Source organism: Wasmannia auropunctata, unplaced genomic scaffold (assembly GCF_000956235.1).
Source record: "Wasmannia auropunctata unplaced genomic scaffold, wasmannia.A_1.0 LD335713.1, whole genome shotgun sequence".
Classification (NCBI taxonomy): domain Eukaryota; kingdom Metazoa; phylum Arthropoda; class Insecta; order Hymenoptera; family Formicidae; genus Wasmannia; species Wasmannia auropunctata.
This window is the reverse complement of record NW_012027177.1, coordinates 282128-295881: the sequence shown is the minus strand read 5'-3', so window position 1 is coordinate 295881 and position 13754 is coordinate 282128. Positions and strand designations below refer to the sequence as shown.

General features: G+C 38.5%; 2 protein-coding genes across 2 annotated transcripts in view; one reads left to right on the top strand and one right to left on the bottom strand.

Annotated features, from left to right (window-relative positions):
- LOC105456321 (G-protein coupled receptor Mth2-like) overlaps nucleotides 1-2737 on the top strand; it is a 19469-nt gene extending 16732 nt beyond the window's left edge. The window contains exons 7-11 of the mRNA XM_011700272.1: nucleotides 306-310; nucleotides 539-717; nucleotides 857-1007; nucleotides 2110-2493; nucleotides 2647-2737. Of these exons, the coding sequence (XP_011698574.1) occupies nucleotides 306-310; nucleotides 539-717; nucleotides 857-1007; nucleotides 2110-2431 (657 nt within the window). The 3' untranslated portion in view covers nucleotides 2432-2493; nucleotides 2647-2737. The remainder of the gene's footprint in view (nucleotides 1-305; nucleotides 311-538; nucleotides 718-856; nucleotides 1008-2109; nucleotides 2494-2646) is intronic.
- A 6142-nt stretch (nucleotides 2738-8879) lies between these two features.
- LOC105456320 (MKL/myocardin-like protein 2) overlaps nucleotides 8880-13754 on the bottom strand; it is a 79518-nt gene continuing 74643 nt past the window's right edge. The window contains 7 exon segments of the mRNA XM_011700271.1: nucleotides 8880-9712; nucleotides 9905-10420; nucleotides 10582-11001; nucleotides 11004-11215; nucleotides 11359-11661; nucleotides 11751-11934; nucleotides 12116-12256. Coding sequence (XP_011698573.1) covers nucleotides 9398-9712; nucleotides 9905-10420; nucleotides 10582-11001; nucleotides 11004-11215; nucleotides 11359-11661; nucleotides 11751-11934; nucleotides 12116-12256 — 2091 coding nt within the window. The 3' untranslated portion in view covers nucleotides 8880-9397.

Sequence of the window (13754 nt, the reverse complement as noted above, 5' to 3'; positions counted from 1 at the left end):
AGACGTGTGCTCTTCCGATCTTATATATGTATGTATATATGTATGTATGTATGTATATTTTATATGTGTATATCAAATATAAATGTTTATTTGATTTATAATGGCTTTATGCACGGGTAAGTGATCGAGTTGACGTGAAATGATTAATTCATATACATATGTATATATATATATATATATATATAGATAAAAGTTGTAGCGTTTTTTTTTAACGAATACAATGATGTGTAATATAACGACATTATCTTACAAATTATACAAATTATTTTGATTTAAAGTTTTACGGGCGATTATTACCTTTTCAGTTTCGGTACAGTTTTCGCTTCAGTACAATCATACACATACACACACACATCACACACATACAGAGAGTATGTTCTTACGCGCGCGCGCGCGCGCGTGTATGTCTGTGTGTGTGTGTTTTATAATCTATATAATAATTATTATTTTATATATTTAAAAATAAAATATTTTTGTTTTGCAAAAGTATATATTGAGCAATAATTTATTCTTATTTAAATGTAAATTAATTTCACAGAAAATTCCATTCATATCAAACAAACATCATGAGAAAGAATCAGGAGAAAAAGAAGTTTATCATGTATTCGATCTTTGCGTGGGGAGTCGCTTTTATCCTCAACGTTGTTCGTGTTATTATGGATATTTTTAGCGATTCGATCCGACCGAAAATGTGCAAGAATAGCTTTTGGTTAAGTTGTAAGTGCAGTAGAACTTCGATTATTAGCGCTATCAGAACGTTTTACTAAAAAAAGACTGATTGAATCAAACACCTTTGAATTAAAATTATAAACACATCTACGTTTATTAGCGTATAATACGAAGAAATTTGTTTCAGATGAGGCAATAACGGTATACTTTTATATACCCGCGAGTGCCGCTATTAGTTGCAATATCTTCTTCTTCACAGCGACGATACTAAAGGTTCGTGATAAGCAGACAATGAATCAGTTGAGAGACTTGGAAAGCAGCCGCCACAATAAAAATAAGTCTGTACAGAAAAAAATGTCATCTGATACATCATCATTCACGAATACTGCATAATATGAAATACTTTCCACTCTTATGCAAAATAAACTAGTCGAGCTATTATTTATTTGTGCAAATTTAATATACGTTTCACAAATAATATTGTTATTAGAAAAAAATAATTTTATTAAATTATTAAAATAGTATAATCACTGTCATCAGCTCATTTTTGTTGATTTGTCATACATTAATAAGAAATTGCATTCCATCCCGGTAAAAATTTAAAAAAAAATTCTTTATATAATTTTTCCGAATTTTTATATAAATTTAAAAATTTTTAGAATTTATATATTAATTTATAATTTTTTAGAAAATTTTTTAGAATTTCTGTACAATTTAAAACCCTTTTTAAAAATGCCAAAAAAGTTTACATTTTTTCTAGAATTCTTATATGTGTAAATTCTGAAATATTCTAAGATTTTCATTTTATAATTTCTGAAGAAAACTTATAAAATTTGAAAAAGTTTTAGATATTTTTTTAGAAATTATCATAAATTTAAAATCTGACAAATTCTTAAAGATATTATAAGATATAAAAATTCTTTTTTATCAGGGGTCTTTAGAAGTATCCACATGTATGTGAACATATATTATATTTATCAATTATATAATCAAATCACAGATAAATTCTCTTTTTGACATTATTAAAATAGTTAATATAGATAAAATATAATAACGTTATTTTTTTTAAATTAGTTCTTATTGCGATTTTAAATTTTCAAATACAAGATTATTTGATTCTTGGTGTTATAAATTATTGAATTCATTTTGCCATCAGCTATAATTCTAATTTGGTTAATTAAATTAAAAATATCTTTGCCATTAAAAAAAAATAATTTAAAAATGAAAATAATTTTAAGAGAAAAGCGATTTTTATCAACTCAACATTTAAATAATGCAACTTTTCTCTTCTTTTCTTTCTAGGTTTTTTTTTCTTCAAACAGAAATATTTAAGTACTCTGTTTTTCATGACTTTTCCTATATTTCCTATACAGGAATCCTATCATAATGATATAATAATCATACACGGACAGATAAACAGAAATATATATTCATTCACAGGTTTACAATATATTTGAAGCTGTTCATAGTGATGGGAATAAACTGGATTGTAAAGATAATAATATTTTGGTCAAATGAAAATTTTGTGCCACCAATCTTCTGGCTTATCTTCGATGCCATTGATAACTTGCAAGGTTTTATTATTTTTGTTATATACGTGTGTAAAAGAAGGATCTTACGGTTGTTGCAAGAAGAATTCGTTTGGAAGAATCCTGTCAACATTTCAAGGAACAACGATTGTCCTAATGCATCCGTGAATACCACCTCTCTTACATCGATATCGACAATTGTGTCTATGCAAGAGATCAATCCTACTAGTTAGCAGATTAATCATCGCGGAGTCCTATTTTCAATGCTACACGTAAAAGGACTGTTCTATAATGGGTTAGCAATTAATCAGTCCTATAATTTAATTCTCTTCTGTAAGAACTGACTCTTACATTAAAGTCTTTCTCTCTCTCTTTCTCTTTCTCTCCGTGAAAAAAATAATTACATATTTGTAAAACGTTTTATAAAAATATTGTAAAATTTATACAGAATAACGAAAACCTGATGAGGCTCTCAAAGAAGTAAATATTCAGACGACGTAAAACATGGAGGTGATAATATCATGGAATGGGAGTGCTTTGCCTGGTCAGGTATCGGTAATTTGGCTCAAATTAAAGACATTTTGACGGCAGAAGGATATATTGATGTATTGTGCGAGAATTTGGAAGAATTACTTCTAAAATTGGATTTGAAAAATAACTTTATCTTCCAACAAGATAACGACCCAAAGCATAAGGCAAAGAAAATACAGCCTTTTTTCAAATCTATTAAAGTAAAACTGCTCAAATGGCCGTCGCAACATCTGATTGAAAATCTGTAGGCTTATTTGGATGGAAATGTGGATAAAACAAACGTAACTAACAAGACATCGTATTATGCAGCACTCCAGAAAGCCTGGGAGGAAATTCATTTTAAATACTTAAAAAAATTATTCGAGAGTATGTCTCGCTCACTGGATGCGGTATTAAAAGCTAAAACAGACACACTAAGTACTAGTACTAAGTACCATTAAAATTAATTTTGTTTGTTTGTTAACTGTTACTTCTAAAAGTGTATGATTTATTTTGTCCAGGGTAAAATGTAACAATATTGAATAACAAATTTTTTACAAAAGAATTTAGCAAAATTTTTGCTATTTTATATTTTCTTTATTTGAGTATTTCGAAATACTTTGAAATACTCCTGTATTTAATAATCTATTTGCTCATTAAAAAGATAGTTACACTAACAAATTCAGTTGACTGAAAGAAGTATGATTTATTTTTTCCAGTACTGTATATATAAAGAATATTTGAAAAGATGCAAACTTTCTCGACACTTCTGAAAAGTTCCAATTATTCATTTATGTAAAATGTTCTAAGGTGTTACAAGATTATTTAAGAATTCTAAAATTTACATAAAAATTATGAGAAATTTTATAAAAAGTTTTTTTCAGTATTCTTTCTTATAAGAATGCATATATAATTTTCATTTAACGATTAACTTAAAATAATGAAACAGATTTATTACGCATTTATTTATTTTCTAATAGAATAAGCATTTCTCTTTTGAACAAAGCATTTGACCTCGTTTAGACATAACATCTTTGTAGAAACAAGAAATAACTACAAACTTTCAATAAAAATATATCAAGCATGGCTCATGAAAACGAAAAAGTCGAGATATGCCGTTTGTGTGGAAAAGAGTCTCGAAACTGTTTTCCAATATTTCAAGACAAAGATAATGTTTTCAAAAAAATAAATATATGTTTACCGATTGATGTAAGTTTAAGAGATGCATACTTTTTGGCACGATTAAACTTTTGAGCTTGCATTTTTATTACATAATATATAAATAATATTAGAATCTTCGTGATTATAGATATCTCTGGATGACAAATTGCTTTCCAATGTATGCAAATGTTGCTCATATCGTTCAAATATTAGTTATAAACTGCGTTGTACTGCAGTTGAGGTAGATTGGCGTTTGCGAATGCAATTACGTCAAGGGCAGAGCGATGTTTATAATGATTGGAAAACAGAGCGAGAGGATATTGATTTTTAATTTTGATTACCCTATTACGGGGTAAGGAATATTATTTTTTGCTTACCCCGCCGCGGGGTAAGCAATTTTTTATTATAACATAACATATTAACGTAAATTGTTAACATTATAACATTTTAACATTTTCAATCTCGGTATATTTGATGTCAAATTGGTCATGTTTATTAATAATTTCATTTAGCTCGCATAATATATTATTTATAAGACATAAAAATTAAAGTTCTATTTATCGTACTTATATTCGTACATATTATATAGAAGCTAATTGCGCGTATTAATTCGAAAAGTCAATAACTTTTACGGACTTCGTTGATTAAAATACCGGTCAATTGCTTTTCCTCATATATAATAAAATGGATTGAACTAAAAAAAATCGGAAGGTTTAAAACAATGAACGATGTATAAAATTATGTCAGATATAACATTTTCTCAATTATTAGTTCGCATTCAATAGATCGGCGCATGTTGTATATACCGTTACTAATTGATATGATTTAATTCTCAAATGATTCATTATCGGGTTCATGGATTGACCCGCATGTTATTGGTCAATATTTAATTTATACGTTGAGTAATCTCGTTCTTGTAATAACATGTATCTTTTTCAGCAACCGGTACATAAAAAAACAGCTATTAATCGAGAGCTGTTTGCCGTCTGTAATTATTCGAAATTATTTTAGATTGTGACAGATAATGTAACTAATAAGCTGATGTTAACGTCATTACTATGATCTCACATAACACTTTTTCAATTATTAGTTCGCATACAATAGATCGGTGCATGCTGTACCTTCACTAAGTGAATCATTATCGATTTCGTGTATTGACGCGCTTGTTTCTGCGTTGTTCTTTTTGTAAGGCTAGCACTACAAACAGGTGTTTTGCCCGCTCTATTTAACTTTTTTTAGATAGGAAACTTAATTTCTGTTAATATAAAATTTTCAAAATTTTTCAAAATTTCTAAGAATCATTATTTTGAGAAATCAAGCTTTCGCATCATGAAAATTAGAAAAAAATCTCCAAAATGAATATTGTATTAAGAGAATAAAAAAAAAGATTTTGTTATCAAAAATTCAAAGAATTTTCTGCATTTCTATGAATTGTGATCCGAGAAAAAATGGATGAAAGGACGGGGAGAGAATAATGAAATAACGCTTTAGCGAATAACTTTATATTTATTTATTTTACTCAAATGGAAGGCAATCGATAAATTCGCAACAAATAAAAATAAATAACACTCTCTCTAGCAGTAATTACGTGATCGTTACTTAAGAGTATATCATTACAATAAATTCAATAATACTTAATAACAAAAAACTTATATGTATACCACTCTTCACGCGCGCGCGCGCACACGCAATGCGCATATATCCAAACGTATGTGTATGTGTGGGCGTGTGTGTTGCGTGTGTGTATATATATGTGTGTGCGCGCGCGATGCTACTGCATCGTCTTATCGTTTTTTCTGTCGATGCAACTGCGCGATTTGTTATATGCTCGACGAAGCTATATATATATGTATAGATGCGACCGGTTTACATATACTTTACACCTTGCTTGGCTGCCTTTAATTCGTCCTGGTTCGCACTCGCGAGTCATAAAGACTTTACTATTCATACGTATATGCACATACACTGCAGCTGCACCACACACAACAGTCTACCAGATTCGCACAGCCTGACAGGTCGATCAATCAAAATCATGATGGACAATTCGAACTTAAAATAATTACGCGATTGCAACGTCTCCAAGTATGGTGGCTAGAGTTGCGACGCGAGTTCGATAAAACATGATGTTTTTATGATATAATATGATCTTTTTAATTAATAACCGTCCTCTCTTTATTTACCCTAAATAAATTCATTATGTCAAGCTCGCTACTACAAACACACATGCACTCACAATCTCTTTCGTTATATTTTACATGTGTATATATATTATATGTATATATATATACAGTATTTTACAGAGAATAATAAAATCCTTCTTATTGTCATGAGGCAACGGATGGTGACGAGCGTGACGATTTTCTACGTGATGCTTGTAGCAAAGGATACTTTTTTTTTGTTGGCACCTTCGTTTCTCACCCCGATGCCATGTTCCGTTTGTCGTCGACAGACGAGTTTCGCAGATCGCATTTGTCGTTTACGAAAACTTCAGACAACGGCGGGAGAGAGCGAAATGGAAGCGACACCTTAAATGCAGAATATTAGCAAAACGCGATTAAGAGAGCGGCCTTTACGACGAATCAGTAAAATCAGCTGCAAATTGATTGATACCTCACGAGCCGCTCGCTACGAATAAAACAGTACCTTCGACTGCTGCGCAACTTACAGAATACATAAGCGATCGATTCCTTCTTGGCACGATAATAAATAAGTTATGAAATTTATAAGATTTTCGGAGTCGATGCTTATCAGTTCGATAAAAGAGAAAAAGAATGTTTCTGCGACCTGGCTCTGAGAGCCAGGGCAGCAGCGGGAAGAAGACAGGAAGAGGCAAACCGGTTCCTTTTAATTAAATGCATTGAGTTCCGACTTAATTATTTCCGCGCGTGTCTCAACGGATTCGACGATGCGTTACGGGCGCACGATCACGCTCCACGTCCCCTCTGTCAGGATACTCGCGCGCACACGGAACATGGCAGTACCTCGAGGTCTTTAGAATTCTCCATGAAGCGTGAATATGTTTGGAATGTTGCATTTTCTTTTTTTCCTTTGCTCTTTCTCTAGTGTGAATGCGGGAGAAGGAAGTGACGATCGCAGGACCAATGTATATATGTATATATGTACCGTGTTTCGCTAATGAGACTGTGGGAACACACTTTACTAATTTTTCTTTTATTCGAAAAAACTAACAACTTAAATACAGCATTCTCTCTTCCTCTATTCGTACTACGTAACGCCAGTTCCGCGCGGAACTCAAAAGCTCGCAAGGAAAAACAACACTTCGAGGCACGTCGGTTGCGAGGAAAATTCGGAACGTTGCGGCATTATTACAAGTGGTTCTCTAAAAAAAAAAAAGAAAAGAAAAGAATCTAACCGCGACGTTTTATTTTATTTTTATTATATTTTCGTTTGAGAAAAATTATCGATCGCTACGTATTGGGGTTTCGATTAGCACCATCGCTGTCCATAATACATTGATACGTATCGCACATGCACTCACGTAAGGGAATCTCAAGTTGTAATTTTAACAAACGGTATCCGTTACTTACAGAGATCTCACGGAGACATCGATATTTAAAAATTGTAGCTACTACAAACTTTCTACATAAAAAGTGGAAAAGATTTAGTAGATTTGCTTTTATATAAAAAGTAGTTTATATAAAAGTTTATCAAGTATTTGAAAAATTAGTAGAAGTAGATGTAACATTCAAATATCTTTCATACATTTACCGGAACTAGAAGATTTATGCGAAACTTTCGTCCGAAGGTACGATTTATCATCGTAATGTTATTAATTTTGTTTTGTCACAATTAATCTGAGGTTCCCTCGCGTCTTCTCTCAGACAAGCAACTGCGCCCGTTAAAGTACATCTCTCTCACACACAGGCATACACACCTACTCTTGCTCTCGTTACCGAGTTCGGCAGCGCGGTCCTTCGTCGTTACGTCCGAAGTCCGAAGCCGCTTGGTCTCCGAGGAGCGTCTCGGAACAGTCGCAGAGCAACATATTTTTTTTTGTTCGATGCACAAAGCAATTCTCGCCTGACACGCGGCGTTCCGAGACGGGATCCTTCGATTCACGTCGCGATCGCCCCCCGTCGTGCGATTGTGCGGCTATTGGTTGCGGCTCGCGACACGCGTGGCTTCGATCTCCCTTGTTCATATACAGTTTGGAAACATGGAATGTCAACAAAACAACAAAAAAGATTACTAGTCGCGGTGGAAGGGGATCGAAGGACCGCGCCGTGGCAACCGATCCCGGTGGCGATTGTGCAGCCCGCTCGCTCGCTCGCGCGCGCAGCCGTTCCTAATTCATCGCTATTTATATAATGATTATCGATTAAAATATATACGCAATAATTCCTAACATCACATGCTCTGTGGCTTAGAAAATATGTATAGCTGCGCTGGAAGGCCCCCGAACTCGCGTATCCGAACGTTACACGACTCGTAGACGTCAGGCGCACGTATAGAAGTATATTTTTACATATGTGTATACGTATGTATATGTATATATATGCGTATGTATGTATATCTTTACAATATAATTATCATTATATTAGATTCTGTAAGTGTATAGTTATGCAGCTATGTTACGGTTAATTATGGTTGCGGGAGGGTGGGGGGGAGGGGGTAGGCATTTGGAAACGGGGGATTATCCGAGGGAAATTCATATACGCAAATGTTTTTCGTCTCCTTGTTTTAACACACACGCTATTTCTCGCAAGTTATTAAAACTCAAGCAACACACGACTGGACAAGTACAAACTAGCTTAAAAAAACCTGTCGTAAGCTGACTCTTTGGGAGAATTTTGAAAGTTAATTTCGGTCCCGGAACTTTAGGTCCTTTTCCTTTTTTATATATACGAGCGGTCCGCCGCATCCTCATCGCACATCGCTGCTTCAGATTTTAATTCAAAGAGATGCACAAAGAAAAACATTTTTTATATGGATATTTCATATATATGTATATATAAAACATACATACATACATACATACATACATACATACATATATATATATATATATATATATGCCTATATAAATATGTTATATATGTATGTATGTAGATATTACTTTTCTGATGGAACGATCGATCATATATTGATCAAAAGAATGACATGCGTAGGCGTTCATTGATCGAAGAAGACCGAAAGATGACACGCGTGTCAAACACTGGTCCATAATTTGACAGCCTTCTCTTCGTTCTTAATTGTTAATTACGATAACGGTTGCGCGCGATTACGTATCTATTTTTTAAACGGTAGGTATGCTCTCGAAATCAACACTTCTCGTCTTGACGCGCGCGTATAAGTACACATTCGATGTAACATTCGATTACAAGATGCATCAGAGGCAAGGATGTCACGAAACGGCTTATATGAAATGCACCGGATCAGGCCCGATCAAAGCATAGCATATGCAATGGTCTTACTGTCCGCTTTTCCTTCGTTTATCGCGAATTATACTTTTGATTACTCGACGAGGATTAAGTACATAACGCCGGATTGCAGGAGAGTATTTCGGGCTAGGTCGCAAAGTCTACCTTGTCCCAGGTCATCGGAGATAAGTCGGACGACATCTTGAAGTCAGAGTCCTCCATATTAAAGAGATCAAACGAGTATTGACTGCTGCCTAATAAGGGATCATAGATATCCGTAGTGGAGAGACTGATTGACGGAGTGGTAGACTGATGGCTGGATGATGACAATGTCGCAGAAGGTGGTGGCGATTGCGGCATCAGGGAATCCAGCCAATCGGGATCGTCCATATCCATTGGCATGTCGCAGTCTAGTTGACCAAAGTCCATCGGATCCAATGTTTCCAAGTCCAATCCCAGTTCCTGAAAAATATAGTATTAATATAGTATTAAAATGTAGTATTAATTATAGTATTCAATTATGGTATTAATTTGAATAATCGTTAATTCCACCTGTGATTTTGTCAATTATAACTCTCACAATCTATTTTGATTAATACGCCAAAAGGATAGTTTTCTTCTTCTTAATTAAATTTCCTCTTTAAGGAAACGTACTTTGAGATCCAAATTTGCATTGTCCGAGGAAGTCACTTCTTGTGGCGGTTGAGGATCTGGGGAAGCTTGTTGCACCGATTGAGGACTGAGTAACATCGCGGCGTCCAACTCGGCCTCGGAAGTCAGAAGATCCGTGCCGAAGGAGGTGATCTCCTCTTGCTGTTGCATCTGTTGGAGGGCAGAGGGCAACTGAATGGAGAACGCGGTTAACGGCAACGGCGGCGGCGGCGGCGGTGCCGGTGTCGACGGGCTCGAGCAACCGCTTTGAGACACCTCCATCGGTATCGGACTAATCGGACTCATCGGACTGGCGGCCGTGAAAACTAACGACTGAGTTGGACTGTCCGCCGGCGCGGTGAAGACCAGATTCTGCTGTAGCTGACGATTCGGAGTCGTAGGAGTGGCTGGATCTTGCGCGGCGCTTGGTGGTAGCTCGCCGTTCTTGATCAGAATCTCCAATACGTCGTCAACTACTTGACTTTTTATGTGACTCTTCTGGACCGGTTCGATTTTGACCTGTAATTAAAACGTGATAAGTGACAAGGCTGTTCATATAAAGCGTCAAAAGAAATTCAACTATAACATTATAACACTGATTATTAAATTATAATACATATAAGTTATTTAAAAATTATAATTTTGCTCTTTCTAGAATTATAATGGAAAAATAATTGTACCTTTAGCAACTTAGCAGCTTCATCGTACTGCGGTGGCGGCGGCTTGATGTCTTCAGTAACAGTTGTTTGCTGTTGCTGTTGCTGTTGCTGCTGCTGCTGCTGCTGCTGTTGAACCTGCGCCTGCGCCACAAGAGCACCAAGCAATGAGCCGTTCAGCTTAGTCGGCTTTGCCAAATTTAGGACGATAGCCGTAGGTATTTGGACAGTAGTGCTATTCTTAGACTGATTCTTCTTGTTGTTAATCGCAGTCAGAGTCGCGGAGTCAAGAATAGCGGTAGCATTGTTTGGTTGCGCTTGCAGGAAGGCTGCGAGACTCGCCTTCGCATTGAGCTGATGAATCGTAGCTTGTTGCTGTTGCGTCTGTTGTTGGTTCTGTTGCTGCTGCTGTTGTTGTTGCTGCTGCTGCTGCTGCTGCTGCTGCTGAAGTGCTGAAGCTGCTGCAGGTGTAAAGCCAGTTGTTGCTGCTGCATTTTATTGTGTATATGTTGCTGGAGCGCCAGCTTCTCGGCGCGCACCGTGGCTGGCTGCGTCTGGCGGATCTGCTGAAGCTGTTGCTGCGACTTGTACAGCTCGCGCTGTAACTCCTCTATCCGCTTCCTCTGCACCTTGATGATATCATCTCCTGAAACACGAACTGCGTCGTAAAAACACCCACGTGTGCTGCCTCTCAAATCAACGGCCCTCGCTCGAAAGTCTCATCGCCTCTCGCGCGCGCACGCCAAACACTTAAAAGTGGCGCTCAATCTAACGAGGAGATTATCGAGATGACGTTTTTACCTGGCGGACTCGACGGGTCGTCGTGCTCGCTACTGTGAGGCGAGGCCGTTCGCGGGCTGTTGGGCTCGTCCTTCACAATAGAGCTCAACGGACTCTTGACCTGACAGCTGGAGTCATCCGTCGCCATCGGGCCAGGCGTGTCCATCAGGATATGACCCATGTGCGTCACGTGCGGTCCGGTAGAGTTGGAGATCGAGTTGCCGCTGGACGACTCCGTGAAGGGCTTCAATCGTTCAATCAACTGCGGCTTCGATCCCGATACCGGCAGATTCCGTCGTTTCAGTTCCACCTTGAGGTCGCTCACTGCAAAGAAATACGCGAAATTATTATTTTTTCGTTTCTTCTCGCGGCGGATCTTTCGCGCACGTATCCCCAATGCGACTCGAGTATACCTTTCATATCTTCCAATTTGCCCAAAGGCCTCAATGGAGGCTGTTCCGAAGGATTGTTCGAAGAATTCGACGGAGCCGGACTGGCGGCGTTCGCGCTACTTCCGCTCACGCTACCAGCATCGCTCGCGCCGCTACTTGTGAGCGACAGCGGCTTCTGCGCGGCCGGCAAGATGATCTGTGGATACTAAATAAATAAAGAGATTTTTTTAAATATATTTTGAAAAGCAAACATTTGAGAAAATGGTGCAAGCTTTTTTTTTTAGAAATAAAGTATAAACAAATTGTTCTATCTGAAATCACGAGAGGGACATATAATTCTTTTCGCTTTGCTTTAATACGCGTGCATAGAATGCAATGCACACTACCTTGTGCTGCCACTCGAGCTGCCATTGAAGGAACAGCTGTTGCTGCTGTAGAAGCAGCTCGTAACTGGTCTCACCGGGCTGCGCGCCGCCGAGACCGGAAGTGCTAGACGACGCCGACGTCTTCTGCGCGTTTGGCGGTCCCTACAAGCAAGAAGAAACATTACGTAAGGGAAAACGTATAGAAACGCAACGCACGCTCGACCATTCGTTCGCAACGGGTTGGCGGCGCGACTCGCAACCCGAATAAACCCCGCCTTTGTGCGTCGCGCTTTTACGTAACGAAGGCCCGCGACCCGTGAACAGATTTGAGATATATTTCCTGACATCACTGTCTGGCGCCTTGGTGCATCGGTGAAGCGGGGGGGGGGGGGCCAAGGTAGATGACGTAGCTCCGGTTCAGGCCGGGCCGAGTGATAAATGATACATCAAGATGTTTTCTGCGCCCTCATTTGCACGCCCATTCCCGGCTCGCTTTCACACCGGCTCACGCTACATCTCGGATGTTTTAGGGGGCCCGCGCGTCGTACGGGGAGGAGGGGAGGCCCAGGGCGGCTCTCTCGATTCGGCTCGGCGTCTATCGGGGCCCCCGCGGGGGAAGAAGCGGACCCCGCGCAGCCCGCTCCCTGGCTTCCTCGCTCTTAGGTGCAATTAGCGCTCGAATTACTCAGAGCTAACGAGGTGGGGCCCCCGGGACCCCCCTCTTTCTCTCCGGGGAGATCGCGAGAGTTAATCACCCGATACGATCTCCCTCCGCGGCTCTCCTCCGGGGCACTCTTGCGCTTCTTCGCCGCCGCTCTCTGCGGCGCGGCGCGGCGGCCCACGGGAGCCGGGATTCACGGTTCGTGCTCCGTGCTCGTTTTTACCTCGTCCTTCTTCTTCTCCTCCTCCACGGCCACCTCTTCTTGCTCTCGCGTCGTCCTTTTTGCCCGTCTCGTCGTTTTTTTTTTGCCCGGCTGGTTGCCACGCCGAAATGCGGCCCTCCGTTAGCCCACACTGGCCGGCACGGCAACTAGTTTGTAGTGCCACCCGACGGTCCCGGGGGTACACGATAATTATCGCGCGCCTCTGTGTACACTCCGGCCGTACCTCGGATCAAAAGCTACTACTTTGCACCTCGCGTTTCATCCGCTTATCGAATTTATCGCTCCGCGACCGGAGCGGAATATTTCCGAATAAAATTTGCTGGCTCGAGTTTACGGCCGAAGGGATAATTTAAGCTTAAGCTGGGAAATTTTGATGTACTAACTAAACGAAATTGCTAGCAGAAATTATACACAAGGAAAAGGAAAAGAGAAGGCATTATAACTTTCAGTAGTAATATCCGCTAATTCTCAGACTCAGTATTTTATCGCGTTCTGAATTAATTACCAAATTAAAGTTTGAAGTGATTTGAGTTCAAACGCGCGTGACGTGGAAGTCAATTTAAATTATCGTTAAATACTGCCTCTGATTTAATATTGTATTATTAATAATAACGCGAACTACTTTTTTTTTTTAATGTTGAGAGATAAAAATAATGCGCTAATTCTCGATCAGAGCAATCCGACTATTACGCAATAATCTATTACGTTTCACGCGATGAATCGGTGAGCGTGAACAGTGATGTCAGAATCTCTCTCTCTCTCTCTCTCTCTCTCTC